Genomic DNA, 27,007 nt, shown 5'->3' with positions numbered 1-27,007 from the left:
CCTCAGCCTAAGGGCAGGAATGGCCGGGCAGGGAGGGTGGCCATCAGTGTGGTTCCTTTGTGGGCACTGAACACAACCGCTACCACCCAACCCTGCTTCTTTCTGCTACCCTGTCATCTGTGCTGGCCCTGCTGGCGGCAGGAGGGACAGACACATGGCCACGTTCCCTGGCTACAACCACGAGCACTTTCACAGCCACTTACATAGGAAATACCCGACAAAGGCCTCACAAGATAACAACACTCACTGGTCTTCGAAAAGTGACCACAATTCCCCAGCCTGTAACAGTCACAGTTCCCTGAAGGCCATCTTGCCAGCTAAGACACCTGAGGCAGGACAAGAGCAATGCCTGATAACCCTTGGTGACAAAAAGAACCTCCCTACAGGGAGCAGCCCTGCCCAGTCACCAGCCCAAGGACAACTCAAAACCACAGGTCCCAGGCACCTCATAGGGTTCAGATGCTACCCAGTGACCTAAGCCGAGAGCTACAGTTAATGAATACCCTATTCTCACTTTCTCACTGTCCTTGGGATCCCTAGGGAACAGAACTCCAGAGCAAAGACTTAGAGCCAGACACCCACATTCTGGGCCTGCTCTGCCACTTCACAAGCATGTTACCTGAGCTGCTTCCTCAGGGGTGAGACGGAGACTCTTCATTGAAGCTACAGACTAAAGTGATTTCCAGACCCTCACAATGTGGTCCAGTGACCTCAAGTTCATCGAGCAGGCTGCAGGACAGCAGTTGCTGCAAAGTTTTCTGGAAGGCAGATGGAGTCAGGACCTTCTGCACAGAGGATGTGGAGTCCCAATGCAGCCCTGGTTGTTGGGGTTTTGAGGAGTCAGCAAGTTGCTCAAAGTGGACTCAAGGACAAGGGCCACATAGGTGATCGAAGAGTGAGAAGACAGCACTGGAAAGGACTCCACAGCATCCCCACCAACAAACCCACACTGGTGTGCAAGCTGTCAAGTGACCAGAAAACGACATTCAGAATCCCACAGCAACCAGCCTGGACTCCTGTAAGGAGCAAATCAAATCCTACCAAGTCAAATACTACTCCTGGGTATTATGCAGTCCCCGCTTGCCCTCCGCTCTGGGCTTCATTCTAGGCTGCCCCCTCCAGGTGCTGCATGGCCACCAGTGGGAGTGGTGCTCAGAGACGGACTCTTCCTCCTCCAGGAACCTTAGCCTGTCCCTTTAGTCTAGTTGGGCCAGCTGAGGCTGGAGAAATAAGAAAATAAAATAGCCTAATATTGGGGAACACATTTTAGGGGATATTAAATCCAAAAAAGAATCATGGACTGAAGTTTTAGAAGAGCCCATCACCAAAGAAAACAGAATGCTGCCTTGAAGACCCCAGCAGGACAGTAATCAACGGGTGACATCTTCATTATCTGGCCCAGATGTCACCCAGAAGCCTGCAGTTATGCAGGGTGGGCCACATTAACTGTGCCACAGGGGGATGCTCTATTCCCACCTGTATTAAAGGCAAGTCCTCCAGGATGCCAAGGTTAGGGGGTGTCTTACACCCATGTCCTAGATGAAAAGACAGTGATGGTAGCCATTTTAAAGACACTGTTTACAAAGTAAGTTACATACATAGCTACTGAAATATGGTTACTGATTTGTAGATAGCTGTCAATGGCCTTTCCTATTTATAGAAAGCTAATGATACAGTTGTACTATTTACAGAGAGCTCCTGACATATCTAAAATTTGCTGATGGCCATGGATACATAGTAACACTGTTTACAAATAGCTATAGAGGCAGAGTGTTAACAGCTGGCTGTTGACACAGATGTCTTATTTACAGAGAGCTCCCAATACATAATTAGTCTACTATTCTGAGGAATGACTTGGCCTGTGACACACAGAAACCAGATTCTCTGCTGGCTAGGCTCTACTCCAGTCTTCAGAAGGTGAGGGCCCATCCTGTGTGGCCATGCTGTTTTCACTGGGATGGGTTCTGTCTTCTGCAGCCAGGTCCTGGATTAGTGGTGGTGCTGACCAAGCACCCTACCCTGTCTTCTTCCTCCGTAGAACCCACCCAGTTGGTGTGCACCATTAGATTCAGCCTCAGCTGGCCCAACAAGACTAAAGGGACAGGTTAAGGTCCTGGGAGGAGGAGGAGTTTGTCTCTGTGCACGGTTCCCATTGGTGGCCATGCTACACCTGGAGGGGGCAGCCTAGAATGAAGCCCAGAGTGGAGGCCAAGCAGGTGCTGCATAATACCCAAAGTCTGCCCTACATGCGGACCCCAGTGACACCCTCACCTTGCCACCTCCACGCCATTTCCCTCCAGAAAACCTGCATCCTGCTAAAACTCGCCTTACAGCAGTGGCCCTGAAGTGGAGCCAACACAATCGCTTTCTCTAGTTCTCTTGCTCCTCAAGATGGAAGAGGAAAGGAAATAACACTCCTGGCTTCCACAGCTTATTTCCTTTCCATCTTTCCACAAAATTGGAACAAGCCCTTGGCTTGTCCACACTACTTATGCACACAGGTTAACAGAGCAAAAACTGCACCTTAAATCATGCGAGGTGAAGGTTATAATGTGCAAATTCTTAGGAATATTTTGGGGGAAAAGGTAAATTCATATACGGTAAGGAACCCGGAATAAGCACATGAAAAGATGCTTATGTCACTAATCATTAGGGAAATGTAAACCACAAACCCCCTAGGATGGCAATAATAATAAAATGAAAATAAGCATCCGTGAGAATGTTGAGAAACATTGAGGAACACCTGTGCACTGTGGAAATGTACAACAGCACAGCTGCTGTGAGAAACACTTTGGAGAGCCTGAGGAACCTAACCATGGGGTGATGATGTGACCCACAATTCCACTCCCAGGTATTATCCAAAAGAAGTGAAAACAGGGACTCAAATACTTGTACACATTTCATAACAGCATTGCTCAAAATAGCTCGAAGGTGGAAACAACCCAATTGTTATTAACAAACAGATAAACACAATGTGGTCCATCCTCACAATGCAATGTCACTTAGCCTTGAAAAAGAATGGAGTCCCAACACACGCTCCAAATATCAAAGGAATGGAGACTTGACCCACTCTACCATATGGATGAACAGAGCAAACAGGAGACACATGGAATATCACATATTGTAGGATTCCATTTGTAAAAAAATTCAGATTCATAGAAGTCAGACAGATTAGATGGTTGGCCAAATTATATTGTTATATTATGTGCATATGTATGGATATGTAATAAATTCCATCATTAGGTATAACTATAATGCATCGGTAAAAAATATGAGGAAAAAAAAAGAAAGAATAGAAGTTGACATGGTCTCAGTGGAGGTGGGCATGGGGAATTACTGCTTAGTTGTTAGAGAGTTTCTGTTTGGGAAGATGAAAAACTTAGATAGTGGTGACTGACCCATACATTGTGAATACAATTTAAAGTAACAAACTTACTACTACATGTTTTATAAAATTATAATGTAACATACCAAAATTCACTGACTACTTCAAATAGGTGAATTGTTTGGTATGTGAATTATAACTCAATAAAGCTGTTTAAAAACCAAAACTGGACATGGTGGAACACGCCTGTAATCCCAGTAGCTTGGGAGGCTGAGGCAGGAGGATCACAAGTTCAAGGCCAGCTTGGGCAACTTAGCGAGACCCTGTCTCAAAAAATAACAAATAAAATAAACAAATAGAATCACTTGGTGCTTTGATGGGGGCAAGATGGCACCTGGGAGGACTCCCTATTGCATATGACAATATCTGACATGCAAGATTCCTGTGAGGATTAGCTGGGGTGGTGTGTGGACAATACACTGGCAAACACTTTTGTCTCAAGAGTAGGGGCTTGCACCTGGATACAGCGTCTCATTGAGTAGCTCAAGGTGACCAATGTGAATGGGCTCAGGTGGCCAAGGATGTTTTCTAGCTGCTCTGGACAACCATGATTACTGCTCCTTCCATCCCACTGACCACAGCATGTGCCCCTTTGCCATTTTTTCTTTGTGGGACAGAGACACCCTTAGCCAGCCTTTGCAGCTTGTGAAATTTCCACAAACCACAGTGGCCTCAGGTTAAAGACACTGTGAACTAGATTTGCCAATCCAGTGCTCTGATCACCACCTATCAGGCTTCTGCCTGCCTGTCTCCAAGTGGGTCCTAATCCCCAATAGCATGAATTGTCCCTACACTTCTGACTACACCCTCTCCTCCCAAAACAGGTCCTCCAACCACAGTGGATTTTCAGTGAAGTTTGCCTTGGTGAACTAGCACATAAAAGATGTTTCTGCTAACTGAGCACACATGGTTTAGATTTTTTTTTTTCAAAGAGACAATAATTTTAAAATAATTCTTTCCCATGTCTTTTAGAATAAAGAATAGCACTAACATGTTAAAACAACTTGGCTCCCTCCAGTTCCTCAGGATATGAAACAGCAGCATCCTATGAACAAATGATGAACATATGAAATCTTGAAATGTAAAAATCAAGTGAGTTAGTCAAAGCTAGCAAGTCAGAGCCAGGCACAGTGGCACATACCTGTAATCACAGCAGCTCGGGAGGTTGAAACAGGAGGATTGAAGCCAGATTTACAGATAGGTAGTTAGTGTAGTTAGGTAAATTGGGTCTAATATAGAGTAAGATAAAGAAAATGGAGACCATTATTGAGAATGGAGTCTGGGAAATCAGAGCAGCACTTGGGGAAATTGAAATGTTCATGTCCCCAAGGTCTGGAATGCATCCTAAGGAACTGTTAATGAAACAGCTCCCAGCAAGCAGGGAAGTATCAATCAAACCACCCCAGGCCTTTCCTGCCCAGATTACTCCTCCAGCCCACCTACCTCCCACCTTTTGGGTCTTCCCACCTGCATTCTATCACTGCAGGAGAAAGGGAAACAAAGGACAGGAGTGTGGGAAAGCTGAAAGAAGACCTTAGCTATAAAAGAGGGAAGACCTCACCCTTTCGAGTTCCCTTCTTCCTCAGGGGAGAAGCCTTTTCTGCTGTCCTTTAATAAAACCTTCTACTTTCCACTCTACACTTGCCTTGGCATGTGGGGAAGCAAGGACTCGATATCAGTAAACAGCGGAACAGGATCATGAGTTCAAAGCCAGCCTTAGCAAAAGTGAGGTGCTAAGCAACTCAGTGAGACCCTGTCTCTAAACAAAATACAAAATAGGGCTGGGGATGTGGCTCAGTGGTTGAGTGCCCCTGAGTTCAATCCCTAGTACCATAAAACAAACAAACAAAAACCCAAACCAAAAACAAACAAACAAAACTAGCAGATCAGCATGCTTCTAGAGGACACAGACTGTCCAGCAGAGAAATCCCTTACCTGAGGGACATCATCAAAGAGCCGCTGAGCAAAGTGGGAAAGCACGTCATCCACAGACTTCCCGTTGCCAAACTGGATCACTGTGCCTGTAGCTTCAATGACAGCCACCCGGACCTTCCAGTGCTGATGGGAGATGGTCTGCATCAGGGGGCCAATCAGAGACTCCGACTGCATGTGAAAGTGTTCTGTAGGGTGGGAGGCATCTGTCACCACAGCTTGCCCAGCATGCCCCACTTACCCACTGTGGGCCACCAAAATATCAGACACCAAACATGTTCCTCTTTCCACTCCTGGCCTCACCCCTCACTCCATCCTTCCTCACCCATCACTCCAGCCTTCTCTGTTTCTTAATCTGGCTGATTCCTCCTGTTCACATATTTCCAGCTTAAAAGGTCTTCTTTCTCTTTCCAAACCCAACCTTCTACAAGGGAATGCCCTGATTTGATGAGAGCTGACGGAAAGGTGGAGAATGGACTAAAGGTAATCAGGAGAGAAGTAACCACCTACATTCAGGACTGCAGGCCAAACCAGAGACAAGCGGACTGGCAGTAGAGAAACAGGGGCAAAGTGGATGGGCTGAGCAGTGTTTCTCCAGGTATGACTGGTAATCTTCGCCATGAAGATAATGTGAGAGAGGCTGCCATCAATACCAACCAACTCAAGCCAGGCTTGGTATATGGGCACCAGTGGCAGATGTGGGGATCTGAGATGAGAACCATGCTATTAGGCCTGGACAGGAGGCCACAAGGAACACATCAGGTGTTGAAGGGCTCACCCAGAAATGAGTATGGGGCTGGTGTGGTGATGAGGTCACCAGTTCATCTGGCTTGAGTTAGGAGTCTGGGTAATAGGGAGGGGGCAGGGATCAAGATGGGGGCTCATGTAGTCTGGAGCCAAGAGGGACTGGGGTCATGGCCTGGGTCTGAGTCAAAAGGATTCATCACCCCACGTGGGTCAGTGGGTGTGAGACTTCAGCAGTAAGGGACAGGGCTTATGGAGCGCATTGGGAGGAGGAGGGTCTCTGGGATCTTAAGACGCAGGGGATAAGGGTCATAGAGCGTGGGTCTGGGTCAGAGGTCCGAAGGGCAGAGGTTGGGGGGCGCTCATCTGGCATCCCTCCGGGGTCGCGAAGAGGGATCAGGGGTCACGGAAGGTCGCCCAATGGGAAGAGCGTGCGTCTGCAGCGGTAGGGGGAACAAGTCAATGAACGTAGGTCAGAGGGGCTGAAGATGCGGCAACTCACCGGGCGTGGCGCGCGCCAGGGCGGAGGCGCATTCGCAGCTCTCTCGGCGCACAGCAGCGAAAGGGTCAAGTAGTGCGCCCCGCAGCGCGCGCACAGCGTCGTCTAGGTGCGGAGCGAGCGCGGCGCCGCCTAGGCCCACAGCCAAGTTGAGTAGCTGCACAAGCGCCAGACGCAGTTCCTCGCAGGGCTCTGGCGGTGGCCGCGCGGGCTCGGGCCGGGCCAGTCGCGCGGCCAGCGCAGGCAGCAGGCGCGGCAGGGCGTCGCAGGGCCGCGCGGTGCGGCGCAGACCCAAGTCCAGCAGGTGCGCAGCCAGCGCGCGGCAGCCCTCGGCGGGGTCGGCCAGGAGGCGCAACAAGCGCGGAAGCAGCAGGCGCGCCCAGGGGCCCTGGAAGGCGGTAGGGTCGGCGCCGGGCGGCACCACCTCCTCCAGAGTGCGCTGCAGGGCTTCCAGCGCACGTCGCCGCCCCATCTTGCTGTCCGCCTCCAGGCCTGGGAGCAGGCGTCCCAACACGCGGCTCAGTTCGGCCGCTTCGGCCGCCTCCGTCTCCGCCGGCGCCGCCATCTTTCGCGCGTTGCCCGTCACCAAGGGAACCGGCCCTCTTACGACGATCGCGGTGCGGATTACGGCACGACTTCCGGCCGGCACGGCCTGAGCGGCGGCAGGGGAGGGGCTGAGAGAAAGCTTCGTGGAGGCCGAGTCGCGGGGCGGGGCTGGAGCCGGGGGGCTGGAGCCGGGTGGCCGGAGTGAGCCGCGTCTGGATAGATTCTGCACCGCCCGCGTGGACCGTGGGGGACCCTGCGCTTCACCCGGCACGGTCCGGGCCCCTTTATGCGATGAGCCGCCGGGGGTCCCCAGGTAGTTGCGTACCGGCAGCCAGGCAGATCCCGAGATGAAAGTGCTCTAAGGAGGACTGAACTTTGTTTCCACGTTGACTCTCTGGTTGTTGACGGTGTTAACAGGTAGTCCTTGTGTTTTGTAAATGTCTCTGGGAAGTCTTCCGGAATCGTCTTTCTTTATTTGGTTTATTTATTTTTGTGTGGTGCTGAGGATCGAACCCAGTGCCTTACGTGAGCGAGGCAAGCGCTCGCTCTACTGCTGGGCCACAGCCCCGTCCCGAGTCGTCTTTCTTTCCTCCAACCGGCATCTGTTGGCCAGGCACCTTCGGAGACGCCTGTGAACTCTTGACAGTGCTGACATGGAATTCCCGCCTTCCCATCCTAGGGTACAGCAGGAGGAGTGGGACCGAAGTGGAAAAATTCCATGCATAAATGTGACTGTAGAGGTCCTAGGAGACCGAGTCTAAACATGATTGGTCCAGATATGTCAGAGTGCCGGAGGAAGTGGTATCAGAAGTGAAGTATGAAGAATAGTATTGGTAACCAGGGGAAATGGACTTGAGGTGGCCAAAGAGGGAGGGAATTGCCTGGGCAAAGGCCTTTGGTAGGTGTCATAGACTGCCTGTGTCCCCCAGATTCATATGTCAAAGTCCTCACCCCAGTGCCTCAGAACATGATCTTGTTTGGAGACAAGGTCTTGGTAGATGTCATCAAGTTAAGATGAGGTCATTAGAGTTGAGCCCTGGACCAGTAAGATTGCTCTCCTCATGAGAAAAGGAAATTGGGGATCAACTGGCACATAAGGAACAGCCTTTTTAACATGTGGACAGTAGCTAACAAGCCAAGAAAAGAGGCCAGGAGGAACCAGCCCTGCTACCACCCTGATCTGGGACTTTAGCCTCCAGAACTGTCAGGTATCAGTTGTGACTTGGGAACTGTGCAAAGGAGACTTGACTCCTCCCAGGAGAGGAAGACAAGCTTCCTGTGGGTAGAAGGGAGGGAATGTCAGCAAGGCCTTGGTCAGGGCTGAGGGAGGGCCCTGGGTAGGGCATTGGGGATCAGTCATTTTAAGAACAACCGTGGCCCTGCCCAGGAACAAGCTGGGACAGGCCAGAGGGTGGCAGTGAGGCCCTTGGAAGGCTGTGGTCAAGGTAAGCAACAAGGAACATCACCTTCTCCTGGCCTCCCATTTGACTACAACTGTGTGCCCTGTTAGTGACTTGATAGCCAGTAAGGAAAGGACTTCAGTATTGGGAATAGGAAGATACACAGTCCAAGGGCCCAGGACTGGAGAGACAATTGTCCCACAGAGCTCTGGGTTTCCTTTTTCTCCTGTATATGTTCCTTCACTGGGTGCCATGCAGAAGGGCTAGTAGCCATAGACAGGAAATCTTCAAGTAAAAGCCCCTGTATCTGGCCAATAGACTGGGGAAGGAGATGCCCAGCTGAGACCTAGAGGGGAGCAGCAGACTCACTCTACAATCTGCCCCCAGTACAGTTTCAAAGCCCCTTGTTCACACCAGGGTGCAGACCACACAGACAGCATCCATGAGGCTGAGACCTCCAGACCTTCTTGGCAGCACAAGGAGGCTCACTACAAGCATGTTTTGCCCCTTCCCACAGCAGAAGGAGGCTCAGCAACACTGGGAGGCCTGATGAACTGCTCTCTCACCCTGTAGACAGCACCAGCAGGGCCAGAAGATAAACATAACAGGAAATCAATGCAAGGGCTCTGAAGGCACATCTGCATTGGACAACAGGACACAAGCAGGCCTGAACCTACATGCTATACCCAAACTGGCTGCCTGTGAAGGTAGAGTATTTTAAATAGAATCAGCAGTCTCCAGCCCTAATATCTGCCATACATTTGAAAGTCACTTATACCAAGAACCTGCAAAACCAAGGGGAAAACATAGCCAGTGTGAATGCCCAGATGAGTCAGATGTTGCAATTATCTGCCAAGGACCTTAAAGTTGTCATAAAAAGTGCCTTAACCAGGCACAGTGGTGTACCTGGTACCAAAAAACAAAGAAAGAAACAAAACAAAAAAAAACGTACCTTAACAAGCAGTTACAGGGCTGGGAGTGTAGCTCAGTTCTTTTATTTACAAGTCTTTTGTTGCAAGTGGGAAAAATAGGATATTTCAGCAAAGAAAAGTTATGGAAAGATGCAAATGGAATTTGAATAATATTGTCTATCACTGGAAGGATGCAGTGGTGGAGATGATAGAGCAATAGAATTTACTCAATTTGAATGATAGAAAATAGAGGAAAAAGTGAGCAGAGTCTTAGGTCTGTAGGACAATAATTTATATCACCAGCATCGTGGGATGAGAGAGAGCTCATGACTGAAACTCCCCAAATTTATTGAGATACAAATTCACAGACTCAAGAAGCTGAGTGAGCTTCAGGATAAGCCCTTCAGAAACCCACACTGAGTTTGGAATGGTGGTGCACACCTGTAATCCCATCAGCTTGGGAGGCTGAGGCAGGAAGATCACAAATTCAAACCAGCCTCAGCATCTTAGTGAAACCCTGTCTCAAAAAGGGCTGAGAATGTTGGTCAGTGGTTAAGCACCCTGGGTTTAATCCCTGATACCAAAAAACAAGACAAAACAAATAAACCCACACTGAGACACATCATGATGAACTTCTGAAAACTAAAGACAAAAAATAATACCAGCCAGAGGGAGATTATCCATTGCCTGAACAGCACTTTGATTAGCAGCTAGAAGGAAGGGGTATTACGAAAACTGCACTGTGAACTTTATCCAGCAAACATCTTTCAGGAATAAAGATGTTCTCAGAAAAGGGCAAATTAATGGCATGTTGCTAGCAGACCTACCTAGGAAATGCCTAAAGGAAGCACCCTAAATAGAAAATTATACTAAAAGGAGGCTGGGACCTTTAGACTGTCAAGAAGCACAATGGAATGTGTGAAGATGGGAGTCAATGTATTTGATCCTTTGCTGCAATCAGTGATAGGATTTGAGTGGCCCCAAGCCTTCATGTGTTGAAATTTAAACTCTACCATGTGGTATTAAAAAGGTGGAAATTTGCCAAGCGCAGTGGCCCACACCTGTAACCCAGCTACTCAGGAGGCTGAGGGGGATCACTGGTTTCAGGCCAGTCTGTATAGCTTAGTGAGACTCTGTCTCAAAATAAGATGGGTTGGGGATGCAACTCAGTGCTTGCCTCACATGTGAGACCCTGGGTTTAATTCCCTGTCTTGGGGAAGGGAGGAGTGGAAACATTCTATGGTGTTTAGTTGGAAATCTTTGGGAGGCGATTAGAGTTAGATAAGGTCATTAGGTAGAGCCCCATGATTGAATTCTGGTGGCTTTATGGGAAGAGGGAGAGGGTTTAGAAGATACACACACATGTACGCCAACATTTGTGCTTCCTTTCTCACCATATGTTGCCCTGTATCACCTCTGCACTCTGCCCTCAGAAGGTGGTCACTGAAGGCCGCCCCTCTACCTTAAACCTCCAGAACTGGGACCAAAATAAACCTCTTCTTTATAACTCATTCAGTTTGTGGTGTTGGGCTACTGGAAACAGACTTAACCTCATGATTTTTAATCATATTCCGTAGTTCAAGCAAAATTCACACTGATAAAGTGCTTGGTGTACATGGAGGATGTATTTATGATTACATTTAAAAGCAAGGAGGGTACAGTAAGTTTTTCACACTGTCCTTGGAGTGATAAAACACTGGTACTGGTAGACTGATCCATTACTATGTACACATTAATATCAGAACAATACTGAAAACACTGAGCATGGTGATCTACTCAAAATCATCATAAAATAGAATTCTGAATATGTTCAAACATTCCACAGTAAAGCATGAGAGAGGGAACAAACATAAAGAGTAAAAAATAGCAGACCATAGCCTTCCTATGCTAGTAATTGAAATGTGAATATCCTAAGCACTCCAACTGGGAGACTGGCACAGTGGATAAAATCCATGATCAGAATATTTTGTCTACTCTGCTGAAACTCCCTGCAGACATGAAGACATGGTGGATTGAAGGATGGGAAAGTGGCCATGTAAACACTGAAACAGAAGATGCTGGCTATGCTAATATCAACCAGGGTGACTTCAGAGCAAAGGACATTTCTAAGGGAAGAAGGACACTGTCTTGGTGATTAGGTGATTAGGAAGCCACAACTATCCTAAATATGTGTATCAAACAACAGGTTTTCCAAATAAAGCAGGCGTGGCAAGGCGTGCCTGGTGACAGGAAAATGAGAGAAATCTGCTGGAATGGTTGAAGATGTAAACTCTCCAGTCTCAGCGATTGCTAGGACTACTGGACAGACAGCACCAGCAACCGAGGGATCCATTGACCTTGGCAGAGCATTCCCTTCGCTGTGAATTGGATCTGGAATGTCCCCCAGGGGCCCTGTGTTGGGGCATAGACCCCAAGGTGGCACTGCTGAAGGTGGTAGAGATAAGAGGTAAGGCCTGCTGGGAGATCTTCCAGTCCTGGGGGCCTACCCTCCTGGGGGATTGTGGGGCCCAAGTTCCTTCCTCTTCCTCTCTTTTTCACTTCCACATCCTGGACCTCAAAACAAGCCTTAGCAAATTTAAAAGAGTTAAGTCATACAGTACATGCTTTCTGACAATAACGGAACCAAGTTGAGATCATTAATGAGATGCCAGCCCTGCCCCTTTGCAGGCCTCTGTGAGGGAGAGGAGCCTGTGGGTGGCCTCTGAGGGAGTCCCCAGGTCTATAATTGAAAAACAACAACAACAAAAAAATACAAAAGGAAACCTTCACACTGAGGAAATTAGAGAAGACAGTTCTACTTACAGATTAAAAAGTGAAGTCGTGAAAATGGAGAAAAATAAATACACAGCAAAGAATAACAAAAATAACAAGAACAATAAAATTAAACCTCTGTCCAGATTATCAAGAAAAAAAAATGAGCACAAATTAAACCTAAGGAGTTTAAAGGGTGGTCACTGTAGCTCCTAAATATTTTTAAAAGATGATAAAAAAATATAAACCAATCTATGCCCCCAAAAGTCTATGAAATAGGGAAATCATAGGAAAACACAATTTACTAAAACACAAAAAGAAATAGAAAATGGAGGTGTTCAGCACTGTTGAAGAGATCAAGTTTATAGTTGAAACCCTTCTCACAGTGAAGGCCACAGGCTTAGATGATTGCTGACAAATCCTTCAAGCATAATTTTAATAAGGAAATAACTCTGATCTTAACATCTTTCCAAAAATAGAAACAAGAATATTTCCCAACTCATTTCATGAGGCCAGTTTCACAACCTTGATCCCAAAGGGTGACAAGGACATTATATTAAAGGAATATTATAGGGCTGGAGTTGTGGTTCAGTGGCATAGCACTTGCCTTGCACATGTGAGGCACTGGGTTCAATCCTCAACACCACATAAAAATATTGTATAGGAATACTATATAAGTCAAATTTTATTGAACACAGATGCAAAGATTCTAAACAAAACATTAAACATAGAAAGAATGGATTTTTAAAAGATAATAAAGTCAAATTTATTCCAGGAATGCAAATTAACTTACCTTAAATTAATGTAATTTACTCCATTTAAAAATGGAAAGAATAGGCCAAGTGAGGCACTGTGGCTGGCACATGCATGTATTTCAAGCTACTGGGGGCTGAGGGTGGAGGATTGCAAGTTTGAGGTCAGCCTCACAGCAACTTAACAAGACTGTATGAAATAAAAAGGACTAGGGATGAAGCTCAGTGGTTGAGCATTCCTAGTTTCAATCTGCAGTATAAAAAAAAAAAGCATTTGGTAAAACGTGACCCTCATTTGATTAAGTAGTTATAGCATTGTAGTTATACATAATGGGTTCATTTTGACCTAATCACACATGCATGGAATATAATTTGCTTCACTTTGGTCCCTGGTGCTTTCTCTTTCCCTCTCCTCTTCTTTCCACCTGCTCCTGCTTCTCTTCCTCTACACTACTGATCTTTCTCCTCTTAATTTTTTTTTTTTAAAGAGAGAGTGAGAGAGGGGGAGAAGAGAGAGAGAGAAAGAAATTTTTTTTTAATATTTATTTCTTAGTTCTCGGCGGACACAACATCTTTGTTGGTATGTGGTGCTGGGGATCGAACCCCGGCTGCACACATGCCAGACGAGCGCCCTACTGCCTGAGCCACATTCCCAGCCCTCTTAATTATTTTTTATTTATTGTTTTTTTAAATAGCTCTTTATAGAAATAGGTGGAATTCCCTATGCTATAGTCATATATGTACATAGTATAATTTGGTCAAGTTCATTTCACATTTCCTCCCTTTTCCTGTCTCTCCTCCCTCCCTGTCAGTCCCCTTCCTCTACTCCACTGATCCCCCCTCCATTTTCGTGTGATCTGCCCCGGATTATTCCTCTTATTTTGCTGTAGGTTCCACAGAGAAGAGAAAACATTTGATCCTTGACTTTCTGAATTTGTCTTGTTTCACTTAGCGGGGTGTTCTCCACTTTTATCCATTTACTGGCAAATGCCATAATTTCATTCTTCTTTATGGCTGATTATATATTCTCCATTGTGTGTGTACGACGTTTTTCTTTATCCATTCTTTAGTTGATGGGCACCTGGTCTGGTTCCATAACTGAGATATTGTGAATTGCATTCCTATAAACATTGATGTGATTGTGGCTGAATCACCATAGCATGCTGATTTTAGGGTTTTTTTTTAATAAATACCAAGAAATGGGCTAGCTGGGTCACATGTTGATTCCATTCCTAGTCTTGAGGAACCTCTGTATTGCTCTCCAAAGCATTTGTATCCATTGACAACCTATGTGTGTACCTTTTCTCACACATCCTCACCAGCATTTATTAGTTTGTATTCTTTTCTAAAATATATTTTTTAGTTGTAGATGGACAAAATACGTTTATTTATTTTTATGTGGTGCTGAGGAGCAAACCCAGTGCCTCACACGTGCAAGTTGTGTGCTCTACCACTGAGCCACAACCCCAGCCCCTTGTTGGTATTCTTGATGGCTGCCATTCTAACTGGAGTGAGATGAAATCTCAAAGTAGTTCTGATTTGCATTTCCCTGATTGCTAGGGTTGTCTAACATTTTTTTTTCTTGTATTTGTTGACCATTTCTTCTTTTGAGAAATGTCTATTTAATTCTTTTGCTCATTTATCAATTGGGTTACTTGGTTGGTTGGTTGTTGGTTTTTTTGTTTTGTTTTGTTTTTGTTTTTGTTTGTTTGGTGTTGTTTTTTGAGTATATTCTGGATATCAATACCCTGTGAGAGAAGTATCTGGCAAAGGTTTTCTCCCATTCCGTTGGCTCTCTCTTCACACTCTTTGTTTCCTTTGCTGTGCAGAAAGAAACTTTTTCTTTAATACTTTTTTTTTAGTTGTAGATGGACACAATATTTATTTTTATGTGGCACTGAGGATCGAACTCAGTGCCTCACATGTACAAAACATGCACTCTACCCACTGAGCTATAACCCCAGCCCAGAAAGAAACTTTTTACTATTTGTTGCTGTTCCTCTTATTGACTCTTGGTTTTATTTCTTGAGTTTTACTGGTCTTGTTATGGACGTCAGCACCTGCACCAATATGTTGGAGTGTTGACCCTGTTTTCTTCTATCAGTTGAGAAGTTTCTGTTTTAATTCCTAGTTTTTGATCCACTTGGATTGGACTTTTGTGCAGGGTGGAAGATAGGTATCCAGTTTCATTCTTCTACATATAGATATCCAGTTCTGCCTGCACCATTTGTTAAAAAGGCTCTTTTCTCCTATATCTGTTTTTGGCATCTTTGTTGAGTATCAGATGACTATATCTGCATTGAGTGTGTCTCTGTCTGACCCTTATTATATAAAACTCTTAGTATATTAGGAATATAAAGGAACTTCTTTAAGTCAATTTTATAAAATCCCACAATAAATATATTAAATCAAAAGATCTTTTTGTCACTGTGTACACCTTCATGGGCTGGGCTGGGCTCATGGTGTCCAGCTGCTTCCAGCCCTCATTTTTAAGAGAACTGGCATCCACTTCAGACCCATCAGAATGGCTCATACAAAAAAACAAGGGCAGCTGGCGCAGTGGTGCATATCTCTAATCCCAGTGACTTGGGAGACTGGGGCATGAGCATCGAAAGTTCAAGACCAGCCTTGGCAACTTAGCTAGGCCCTGTCTCAAAATAAACAATAAAGAGGGCTGGGAATGCAACTCAGTGGTAGACACTGCTGGATGCAATCCTCAGTACCAGGAAGGAGAGCACCCATACACAACCAGGGGATAAGGGTGCAGAGAGGTCTTCCATGCTGCTGGTGGGAAGGTTGAATGCTGCAAGCACTGTGGGAGACAGCGTAGTGTGGCGCTCAGATAATGAAACAGAAGACCGGTCACCTCTCACCCAGAACTCCACTCCTGGGACTATGCAACTGGGAGTCAAGCCAAGAGCTGCAGGCCCATGTTTTCCGAAGCATCTTCACAGCAGTTAAGATGAAAGTCCCAACATCCATGCGCAGTGAAGGAAATATGGTCAATCCACACAGGGGACATCATGCAGCCCTAGTGGGGGGGACATGATACAGCTTAGCAGGAGGATATTCTGATGCAGGCACCACCTGGTTAACTTTGAGGTCAAGTAAAATAAGCCAGGTGGAGGACCACCTCAGTGCACTCACTTACAACAGGTGGCTGGTGATGATGCAGAGTCCTGGGCTCTCAGATTTCTCCTGGGAATCCTTGTTGCCAAGTCTGTTCCAGCATGGCAGAAGTCAACCCACCAAGGAGGGACGTTGAGGGCGAGGAAGGAAAGAAGAAACAGCTTCCTCTCCTTTCCCAGGTGGCTTCTAGCAGTGGCCTTGCTGGAAAAGAGGAAATGTGTTTTAACTCTGAATCAAGTTTGGAGTTTTATTTCATGGTAGTGGACACTTAAAATGGCTGAGTTGACACAGGGTTTATATCTTTTTTTTGGGGGGGGGTGGTACTGGGGATTGAACTCAGGGCACTTGACCATTGAGCTACATCCCCAGCCCTATTTTATTTAGAGACAGGGTCTCAATGACTTGTTTAGTGCCTCAATTTTGCTGAGGCTGGCTTTGAACTTGCGATCCTCCTGCCTCAGCCTCCTGAGGTGCTGGGATTACAGGCATGTGATACCGTGCTTGGCTGGATTTATATCTTAACATAACTATGGAATTTTAAATCATCTCCATTTGTACCAAAATGTTTAAATTCATATTTGTCTAACTCCCTTCAGAGAGTATATTCTAAAGAGCCACAAAAGGCAAGAAAAATGGGATTCCTAAGTCTCTTCCAAGAGTCTCATCTGCCCAAAGGTTTGGTTACATGTATTTTACAGTGAGCCACTTAAACCATATAATAAACCAGTTAGTAAATAACTCTTGGTTCATTCATTATTTCACTCAACAAATATTTATCTGGCACATGACATCTCCAGGCATTCTGTTAGGCACTGAAGAGAATGATGAGTCAAAGCAGATGTAGTTCCTCATCTTCATGGAGCCAAAGGTCCAGCTGGAAGATGGCCAGTGGGCTGATCAGATGATAACGCTCAGAGATGCAGTGGCCAGCCACTGGGCAGGTGCAGGATGCCCAAGGATGGAGTTCTGAGTGGAAACACTGGAAGTAGTACCTTGGAGTGGTAGGTCCTTAGCCAAGCAAAGAAGGCAAGGCCCCTTGTCCTAGTAGAGGCTGTGCCCTGCTTGGGAGCAAAGAAGCCAGCAGGAGGCAGACAAGTCATTTTGAGAAGATTGTGAGGAAAGGCATCAGGAGGCCTAGGACAGAGGAGCAAGGGAGACAAACCCAGAGGCTGGCTCCCCCCAAGGACGGGAGGTGATGCTGGTCCAGACCCCCACATGGTGTGGGAGTTGTGGATGGGTTCAAGAGTTGTTTCATGGATAACAATGGCAGAAGCTGGCTGCAGATTTGGAGTGGAGAGGCAGGGAGAGGTTGAGCAGGGCTTCCAGGTTCCTGGCTTGGATTCCTGGGCAGATGGAGGTATCCTCCACAGAGGCAGAGAACACTGGCAGTCAACCAGGTTTGCAGGGGAGAGCACATGTCTGCTTTGGGGCATAATAATCTTGAAATAGGTTCCAGTTATGCAACACTACTTAACAAATCACCCCAAAACGATGGGCTTCAAACAGTGACTCCTGTTAGTTTACAGATTCTGTGGATCAGGATGTTGACAGAGTGCAGCAGAGGAAGCTTGTCTTCTCCTCATGGTGGAGGGGCCAGAGATGCCTGCACAATGCACACTCAGGTGGAGGCTGTGGGCTGTCACTGTGGACAGCCTCAGCTCCTTGACATGTGGCTGCTCTGGGCTTTCTCACAGCATGTGCTGGGTCTAAAGGCAAATGTCCCAATGGGAGAAAAAAGCTTGCAAAAGCAGGGCCACCCTTTGGCTCCAGTGTCAGAAGGCATGCAGTATATCCTCACAGCCTATGTGCAAGGGGGTCTCCAGCTGCCTTTCTGCTTTGGGCACATGGAAGACAGTTCCACCCTCAGCTTAGCTGGGGGGTGGCGATGCAGCTGGGCCATTGTGCAGATGCACCCTTGGATTAGTGTCTGTCAGTCCCCTCTCCAGGGGAGTCTGCCTGACACATACAGTTCCACACCCCAGAGGCCACCTCTGTTATTGGTTGCTGCAGTATTTTTCCAGGGATGTTCTACACCTGAATAAACATATACGATGTGTGATTTCACCTCTGTAATAGTAGCAAAGTGTGCACAGTTTTATGCCATACTTTATTTTCACTTAAGAATACACCTTGGAGGTTTGGGGTGGTGCCTCAGTGGTAAAGCGCTTGCCTAGCACATGCCAGGCCCTAGGTTCAATCCTTGGCACCACATAAAAATAAATAAAATAACAAAATAAAGATATTGTATTCAATTACAACTTAAAAAAAAAAAAAAAAGAATACACTTCAGAAGCTGGGTGCTGTGGTTCACTCAATCCAGGCCTGTAATCCTATTGGCTCTGGAGGCTGAGGCAGGAGGATCACAAGTTCAGCAACTTAGCAAGGTCCTAAGCAACTTAGCAAGTCACTGTCTCAAAATAAAAAAGAACCGGGGAGGGGCTGAGGCTGTAGCTCAGTGGCAGAGCACTTGTCTAGCATGTGTGGGGCACTGGGTTCGATTCTCAGCACCACTTTGTGTCCACCTATAACTAAAAAATATTTTAAAAACAAAATTGAAACAAAATAAAGGCATGCTGTCCATCTAAAACTACAAAAAAAAAAAAAAATTAAGAGGAGGATTCAGGCCTGGTGGCACACGCCTGTAATCCCAGCAACTCAGGAGGCTGAGGTAGGAGGATCTCAAGTTCAAAGCCAGCCTCAGCAACTGAGCAAGGCCTTAAGTAACTCAGTGAGACCCTGTCTCTAAATAAAAATACAACAAAGGGCTGGGGATGTGGCTCAGTGGTCAAGAGCCCCTGGGTTCAATCGCAGTACCAAAAAAAACCAAAACAACAACAACAAAAAACAGCAGGCTGGGGATTTGACTCAATGTTTAGGCACTCATTGGTTCAACCCCTGATACAAATGATAAAAATAATACATCTTAGAGATGATTTAAAATTAATTGATGCAGGGCTGGGTTTGTGGCTCAGTGGTAAAGTGCTTGCCTAGCATGTGTGAGGCCCTGGATTCGATCCTCAGCACCACATATAAATAATAAAATAAAGGTATTGTGTCCAGCTACAACTAAAAAATAAGTATTAAAAAATTAATTGATGCAGAGCTGTCATCCTTTTTAACAGCTGCATAATATTCTTGCCTTAGATCTCCATTCCTGTAATAAAACAGTGTGACATGTCAAACTGTTGAGTTACCTTCATGATCCTGTGGCTGATGGGAGCTGTGATTGCTGCCCAGCATTGTGAAAGAATATTGTACTGCACAACGTGGTAAAATGCAAAAAACAAAAACAAAAAATCAAATCCAAAGTCAAGTTTCTACTGAATTCATGTTACTTTCATATCATCAAGTTGAAAATTCATTAAATCAAACCATCATGAGTCAGGCACCAACTGTAATTATCGTCTCTTCACCACTATGAGTTGGGGGGTGACTATGATTGTCTAGTCTCAGCCTCTCCTCCCCTCAGTTCCTCATATTATCTACTTTGAGCATTCAGTGGCCTCTTCCCAGTAAAATTCTTAGCCCAATAAGTGTCAGCCATTGTAGTTTGCAGCATCTCTGTCCTTTTGCTCAGTGAGCTTACTTGCATTGAGCTCAGGGGTGGAACAGGGATCTGCACCCTGGACATCTGCCTACAGAGCCTGTCTCAAAGCACCAACTCTGCAACGTTTCCAGAATCCAAAAGAATCCATTTTCTTTTGCACCCAGGAAAATTTTTTTTCCCTTACCATGCAGAGTGAATAAAGAATAAGACAAACAGCTTCCACGTCTACTTTCAGCATAGCGAGGGAGACAGGAATTAGCCCAGCAGCCTTTCATGTAATGTAGTAGCTCCTGTGAGAGAGCTTGGTGTGTCCCTTGGGGTTCCCTGCCTCACCTGGAGGTGCCAGGTGCCTTGGGGGAATTTCCTTGCAGAAGGAACAGCTGAACCTTGGGGAATAAGCAGGAGCTGGCACAGAGTTTGGGGATGGTTGTGAAGCCAGATTTACAGATAGGTAGTTAGTGGTCTAATATGGAGTAAGATAAAGAAAATGGAGACCATTATCGAGAATGGAGTCCAGGAAACCAGAGCAGCACTTGGGGAAATTGAAATGTTAATGTCCCCAAGGCCCCTGTTAATGTCCCTAAGGCCCCAAAGCATCCTAAGAAACTGTTAATGAAACAGCTCCCAGCAAGCAGGGAGGTGCTAATCAAACCACCCCAGGCCCTTCCTGCCCAGATTACTCCTCCAGCCCACCTATCTGCCACCTTTTGGCCTTCCCACCTGCATTCTGTCACTGAAAGATAGAGGGAAACAAAAGACACAAATGTGGGAAAACTAAAGACCTTAGCTATAAAAAAGGGAAGATCTCCCCGGATTCTGCCTTTCAGGTCCCCTTCTTTCCGGGAGAAGTCTTTTCTGCTGTCCTTTAATAAAGCCTTCCACTTTCCACTCTACACTTGCCTCCGCTTGAAGGACTCCTCAGCGGTAAACATCGGTAACAGTTGGGCTTTGAGAACATGGCTTTGAAGTAAGACTTTGCAGGGCTTGGTCACTATGAAGACATCTCATCACTTGATGCATCCTATAGTCAGGTCTAGGATTGAAGTAAGAGCCTACAGAGCTGGGAAATATGATGATACTATGAAGCATATAGTGTGAGTACTCCCCTGTGTGTGTGTGAGTGTGTGGGGGACATTCTTGGATAAGTGTAATTAAATTACTGGGACTTTTGAAGGGTCATGAAAAATCCAGTTGCATGTTTTTAGTAAAAGGATGTAGTCCTTAAAAAAGTCAGAATTTGTCACTGTTCAGCAGGGTGGCAACCTACTGTGAATGATCCACATGGTTTGATGAGCCATGAAGACGTCCTGTGGGGGACATTCTTATTATCCTCAATTAAAGGCACTGGCCACCAGTCACCCAATTAGCTCCCCTACTTCATCTGGGCTCACCAAGCCCCCTCCCTTTGTATGTCATGGGTTATGTATGTGTGTGGATTGTGCACATCCAGTCTGGGGAAAGATCCACTTAGATGTTTTCACTTGCAACCAACAAAGTAAAAAGCCAACCAAATTTAGCAATAAAGGTTATCAATTCACGGGGAGCCCAGAGAAGAGTTTGGGGGATGGTTTTTAGGGTGATTCTGGTTTGAACTTCTGTCTCTGCTTGTGTGTATTGATTTCCTCCTTGGGGATCCATCAGTGAGTGGGACATTTTGAAACCATCTGGCCTTACTTCAGGCACAGCAGAGGGCAGAAGAGCCTCAGGTTATGGGTTATGGAGAGGTCTGTAGGCTGGGGCACTGCTACAACAGAAGTCTGGCAAAGGAGTCTAGATAGGGCTTGGAAGGGGGGTCATGGCACTGAAATAGGTACTTGAGTTGCCTGGAAATGTCCCAAATGAGAGACTGGAGGGAGCTGCCCTCATGGTGGTATGAGGAGATGGGCTCAGGAGAAGCCACAATCTAATGAGGTCAAGGGGCCAGGTTGTTAAAGGGCCAGGGGCAACATGATCCAAGGGGGCTCTGCTGGGACAAAGCAGCCCCTCAGGACTAAGACTCATGTGGGGGTACCCCAAGATTGGAGGGCTGTCCTTTGAGGTCAGCCAGAAAGAGTCCTCCACACTCCCCTCCCAGGGAACAAAGCATGAGGAGGTGCCTGTAGGGGGCAGTCCTATGAGAGAAAAAACTAGTCCTAGAGCACCAAAGCCAGTCCACCATCATTGCCAGGTGAAACCTGCTCTTTCTCATTATTTTTGCCAGGCTACTCTGGAGGAGCCAGAAGGAACTGGAGCAAGGGGGTGGAGGACTCCACTGCTAGTCCGCAGCAATTTGAGTTGGTTGTGGGATGCAAGTTTTGATTCAGGTGAGATGGGGACATGAATTCTGAGAAAGACCCATTCTTAACAGCCTTTGTCCATAGCAAGAGTGTCAGCCTGTGATGTGAACAGGGTGTGAGGAACACATTGGAGGGCAAGGGCTGGGGATGTGGAGCTTCCTGTTTGACCCCCTGCCTGTGGCCTGTTCAGTTTACCTCCACACTAGCAGAAAGAGGCTGGGCCAAGGCCAGTCCTGCTGGGGAGTATGAGCAAGGCTGGAGACTCTGCAGAGGGCCTGTGGACGGGTGAATGGGGCAACAGGTGATATGAGACAACTCAGAGTTGCCAAGTGAGTGTGGTGGACAGGTGAGTGAAAAACAGATGAGGTGGGGGGGCTGGGGATGTGGCTCAAGCGGTAGCAGCGTTCGTCTGGCATGCGTGCAGCCCAGGTTCGATCCTCAGCACCACATACAAACAAGATATTGTGTCGGCGACCTGAGCACCACACCCTTCCTCCTGGTATTTAGACCACTCAGGAAAGACATAAGTTTCTTCCCCAACCTGGCAGATGGGGCAAAACATGATGTTGGGCAATAGAAAATTAAGGTCAATTCTTTTTCTGCTCCCTGGGATTGTGGATTAGGAAATCGCTGAGGCCGACCCCTCCCCCGCAGGGTGATAGCTGCTCACACAACAGGTGGGGGTGCCCGGGCCATCACCAGGATCCCCTGTGCTGCAGCCAACGGCAGGGTCTGAGTACAGGGGAACAGGGGACGCGGGCAGCAGTGGGGGCGGGCTTGGCCGTGCTGCCCGCGGTCCTGTGGGTCTGTGTGCCCAGGCTTGTGGTGCATCCCTTGCCAGTCCCGGGAAGGGGTCCCGGGATAGGGAGGGGGCGGGAATGCCCAGCCCGCCAAGGGTAAGGGGGGATCGCGGGTCTGTGGGGAGACACGCACCCGCGATGTGCCAGGGTGCAGCCGGCCGCGCGCGGCGGGGGCGGGCGGAGGGCGGTGCCGCTGCAGTGCGGGGACCCGCTCGCCGCGTCCCCGCGCCCCGCGTCCCCGCGCAGCCGCCTCCAACCTCAGGCGTCGCGCATCCAGGTACGCAGGCTGGGGTGGGGTCTGCGTCTGGACCTGGACTGTCCCGACCTGGGCCTTTGCCGGGGCTGGGAGGCCCACCGGGAAACGCGGGCATTTGGGGACCCACCGGCCGCGGTGCCCCCGAGGAGTGAGTGAGGCGCCGGAGGTGGAACTAGGCCCGCGCCCCGGCTCCGGCCTGGACGCCACATCACAGTCGGGGGGAGGGGTATCCCTGCTTTCTTCCTCTTTTGGGGTTCAGCGCACCGTATTACGGTCTGGGGATCCCCCCCTTCTCTTGGGCTCCGGGGCGCCCCATCATGGTGTGGGGGTGTCTCTCCTTGCGTCCTCTCTTGGGGCCCGAAGCATCCCATCATGGTCTAGGGGTCCTCCACTGCCTCCTGTCTTGGGGTGTGGGGTGCCCCATCACCGTCTGCGGGGGTTTTGCTGCCAGCGCAGGTGGAATCTGGGGGGCCTTCCTGGTGGCTGGAAAAACCTGGGGGTTTGGCTGGTGGCCTCAGTCCGGAGGCTGGTGGGTGGACCTGGCTATTGTGACTTAACCCTGCGCAAGGCGCTCACAAGCCCTTCTGGCGCCTTTGGCCAGAGGCTGCTATTGTTCTCTAGTCCCCTCAGCGTGGCCCCCAGCGGGGGGGCTTCCGCTGCTTCTTTTCCCTTTCTTTTCTAGGCTTCCCCACCTTTTGATTCTCACTGACCTCCCCTCCCCCACTTCCTTTATCTCTTGGAGGATCCCTCCAACTGGGACCCCATGTGGTGACAACATTTACATTTCACACAGGTGTCCTTACAACCGGGAGGGTGAATGAAAGTGAGACCATATTAACCCCCGGGCTTGGACACTTGGGAGCACCAGGCACCCCACTTCTCCCACCTCAGATTTCTCAGAGAGGCAAAAGGGGGCTTTGGGTCACCCATAAGTTCTATTTGAATCTTTTCCATCCCCACAAAATCTGTTCGGAGGTAAGGTCTTTTTGGCTGTTAATATATTAAACAATTCATCCAACCCCCCAAAATGAAAGATCTTTGACAAATGCAAAATAAATGACATTTTCTGTGTTACACCTTTTATTGGATTTGCGCGCCAACAATAAAATCTTATATACTGTGTGTGCATGTTTGTGAAGCACGGCAGTGCAGCCGGGGTCTCATCCAGCTCCTCTAAGGTTCATGTGTTTTTTTATTTTCCTCAGCGGCAAGAACAAGACGCTTTGACCATGGCCTCTCCATCCTCTTTCCACTTGGAGGAGGAGGACAGTCTGAAGGGGTGTGAGCTGTATGTTCAGAAACACAGCATCCAGCAAGTGCTCAAAGATTGCATCGTGCACCTCTGCATCTCCAAGCCTGACCGCCCCATGAAGTTCCTCCGGGAGCACTTTGAGAAGCTAGAGAAGGTCAGTGACTTCCAACCTGGGAGTGTCCCTTTGCAGGTGTCCTGAGGTGGAGTAGACATAAGCCCCTCCTTCCTCCTGAATGCCAGAAGGTCGTCCTGAGGATCTTTCTGCAAGATGGAAAGAGAAGCCCATTTGGTCTGATCCTAGCTTGTTTGGTCTCAGGTTCATCCTTGGGCATTGTCTTCCTGGCCACAGAATTCCCCCCTTCTACTTTCAGGGGATTCAGGACTCCCTTGGAAGATGATCCATGTTTTTAGGTAGTTCATGGAGTTCCCTGGCTGTTTTCAGCTTGGGGGGATGGAGGTTGGGACCAGGTCTAGTTGTAGATGCCACTGGCATTTTGGATAAAAGAAAGTAGCTCCAATTACCCCCATGAAGCGGGTCAAGTGGGGTGAGGTTCCACATCAGCCTGTACCACTGAGACTTGACAGTCATGGATAGAAACATACTTCAGACAAGGGAGAAGCACATACCTGCTCAGCTCTTTTTAAATTTTTTTTTCTTTTTTTTGTGCCTCAAGGGAGTGAACTCAGAGCCTCATGCATGTTAGGCAAGTGCTCTACCACTGAGGCACATCCCCATCCTTTTTATTTTAAGATTGGGTCTCTTGCTAAGTTCCCCAGTCTAGCCTTGAACTTGGGGTCCTCCTGCCTCCTCCTTCAAAGTATCTGGGATTACAGATATCTGCCAACATACCTGGCTTCAGCTCTTCGGAGAGACCCCTGTCTTCCATGAATGACACTCCTACCACTTAGTGGCCCGCTTCTGAACTCTTCCTGGGCAGGGGAGATTGGATATGAGACCCTATGGCTTTGTCCTATGGTTTCTTCTTCCAGTCCTCATCCCCCATTTCTTACCCCAGACTGGCTCTAGGTGTCATGTGAGATTTCCTCTCCTTGATATTTGGCTGCAATTTAACTGTCCCTTGTCCCATTTACTCATGGAGATCAAGTGCAAATGTGGGCAGCCCTGTTCATCCAAAGATCTGCTTTTAAACAGCAATGAGCTCTTAGGTCCTCATCCATGATATGATCACATTGCCCTAACTCAAAGGAATGAATTTGTTTATTCCCTTGAAGACAATCCATCCAAAATTTATGTATTTGGTGCTAGGGATCAAATCCAGGGCCTCTTACATGCTAGGCAAGTGCTGTACCATTGAGCTACCCCATCAAAAAATATTTATAAGCAATGCAGCCTATTAAAGAAAATTTGAGAAGTTCAGAAGTAGAAATAAAATCTTCTGCAGTTCCCCCGCTCCTTCCCCCTCAAGTTCTGTGCTTTTTAAAATCACAGTGTTTTCACTCCTGCATAGTCATGTTGCAAATGTGCTTTTATATTTTGCATTTCTCCATTTGTCATCTGCTCTTCACAGACCTCATTTTCAATGTCTGCGTGATGTTCTTTTGAGGAGATAAAGGTTTTTGACCTTGCCTTCATGATTGGTAATTGAATTGTTTCCAGTTTTTTTTCTTAAGTACTAAAAGTTATGCCATATTGACATTTTCACCCATAGATTTTTCCCCCCTGTACATAGTGTTTGTTTAGGATGGCCTTCTACAACAGGAATTCCTGGGTGAAGACAATCTTGCTGAATCTGTGAAAAGCTTTCCAACAGGGGCATCAGTTCACATTCCCACCATCAGAATAGGACTGAATTTATCCACACTCACCAACTTTGGCTGTTTTAATTTAAAAAGATATTTCTTGCTTGCTTGCTTGATTTCATTCTTTTTTGTTTTCATTTTTTTTCTTTCTTTCTTCAGTTGATAGGTGAACACGGTCATGTGGCCTTAGCTCATCTTTCTTTGGTTAGTCATGAAGTCATTGTTTTGTTGGGTTTCCAGGCACAAAACCAGAGAACTGGGGAGTGGGGAGGAGGTACTTCCATTTCTTGCACTTTGGAAGAAGGAGAACTGAGCAGGCGGCCCTCTTCCTTTCTCATCTCAAACCACACTTTGTCATGCTGGTGTCACTTGCTTGGTTTGCTCACACGTGATCCCCAGCCAGGTTGCCAGCCCCACAGGACATTAGTTTGAGGCATGATTGGATGCAGGAGTCCACCAGGAGACCCAAGGCTGGGCCAGAGTCCTGGCTCTGGCCTGCAGACATTTTTGGTTGCTACACTGGGGGTGGGCTTGGCCAGCCAGTTGTTTTCCAGTAGGTAGAGGTCAGGAATGGGAGCAAGACAATCCTTATGACAAGGAATTATATGATCCCAAATTCTAGTGGTGCCGAGATTGAGAAACTCTAGAATCAAGTGGGTGAGGAACTCAAGATTACCACCATGTAGGGGGGCAGGACCCAGTGGTGGCAAGATTTGGAGAGTTGAAGGTCAGGGGTGAAGCCAAGTTTCTGGCCTGACAAGGAGGACACAGAAGGGAACTAGGTGAGTATGAGTTTGGAGCTCAGTGGGTCACCTAATAGGGAATCCCAAGGGTAGCTGGAGCTCCTAGTGGGAAAGTGTCTGAGACAGAGGGCAGTAGAAGCTGGGGGGGGGGCGGGCGCAGTTGGTGTGAGGCTGAGGTGATGGGGTCCAGGTAGGGTGGAGGGGTATGTCCACTGGCAGATTGAACCTGGCAGTGAGAAAAGTAGCTTGGAACTTCAGTCTTGGTTGGGCAGAGCCACTGGGTGGAGGGTACACTACTGGGTAGGAAGGGGCAGGACTGAGTG

At 47.5% G+C, this 27,007-nt stretch overlaps 2 protein-coding genes and 1 long non-coding RNA gene across 7 annotated transcripts in view; 2 read left to right on the top strand and 1 right to left on the bottom strand.

The window, feature by feature from the left end:
- The window catches only part of Dnaaf5 (dynein axonemal assembly factor 5), a 54,193-nt gene extending 46,748 nt beyond the window's left edge, over positions 1 to 7,445 (bottom strand). Inside the window, exons 1-2 of one of the 2 annotated variants that reach the window (XM_005339827.5) lie at positions 6,564 to 7,445; positions 5,321 to 5,505 (exon numbers count right to left, since the gene is read on the bottom strand). In XM_005339827.5, coding sequence (XP_005339884.2) covers positions 5,321 to 5,505; positions 6,564 to 7,125 — 747 coding nt within the window. In that variant the 5' untranslated portion in view covers positions 7,126 to 7,445. Of the gene's footprint in view, positions 1 to 619; positions 917 to 5,320; positions 5,506 to 6,563 lie in introns of those variants that run through there. The other variant, XM_040277353.2, reaches the window with a different exon arrangement.
- Positions 7,446 to 7,529: 84 nt separating this feature from the next.
- LOC144367414 (uncharacterized) lies at positions 7,530 to 16,787 on the top strand. The gene is made up of 2 exons (XR_013426771.1): positions 7,530 to 9,213; positions 11,603 to 16,787. It is a non-coding gene; the product is annotated as an uncharacterized LOC144367414 (long non-coding RNA).
- Positions 16,788 to 22,800: 6,013 nt separating this feature from the next.
- Positions 22,801 to 27,007, top strand: part of Prkar1b (protein kinase cAMP-dependent type I regulatory subunit beta) — a 121,396-nt gene continuing 117,189 nt past the window's right edge. For 2 of the 4 annotated variants that reach the window (XM_040277354.2, XM_078023552.1), the window contains exon 1: positions 24,134 to 24,334. In XM_040277354.2, the coding sequence (XP_040133288.1) occupies positions 24,158 to 24,334 (177 nt within the window). In that variant the 5' untranslated portion in view covers positions 24,134 to 24,157. Of the gene's footprint in view, positions 23,077 to 24,133; positions 24,335 to 27,007 lie in introns of those variants that run through there. The other 2 variants (XM_040277355.2, XM_040277356.2) reach the window with 2 other exon arrangements.

This window comes from Ictidomys tridecemlineatus, chromosome 10, assembly GCF_052094955.1.
Source record: "Ictidomys tridecemlineatus isolate mIctTri1 chromosome 10, mIctTri1.hap1, whole genome shotgun sequence".
NCBI classification, from domain to species: Eukaryota; Metazoa; Chordata; class Mammalia; order Rodentia; family Sciuridae; genus Ictidomys; species Ictidomys tridecemlineatus.
This window is presented reverse-complemented; position numbering and strand designations above follow the sequence as displayed.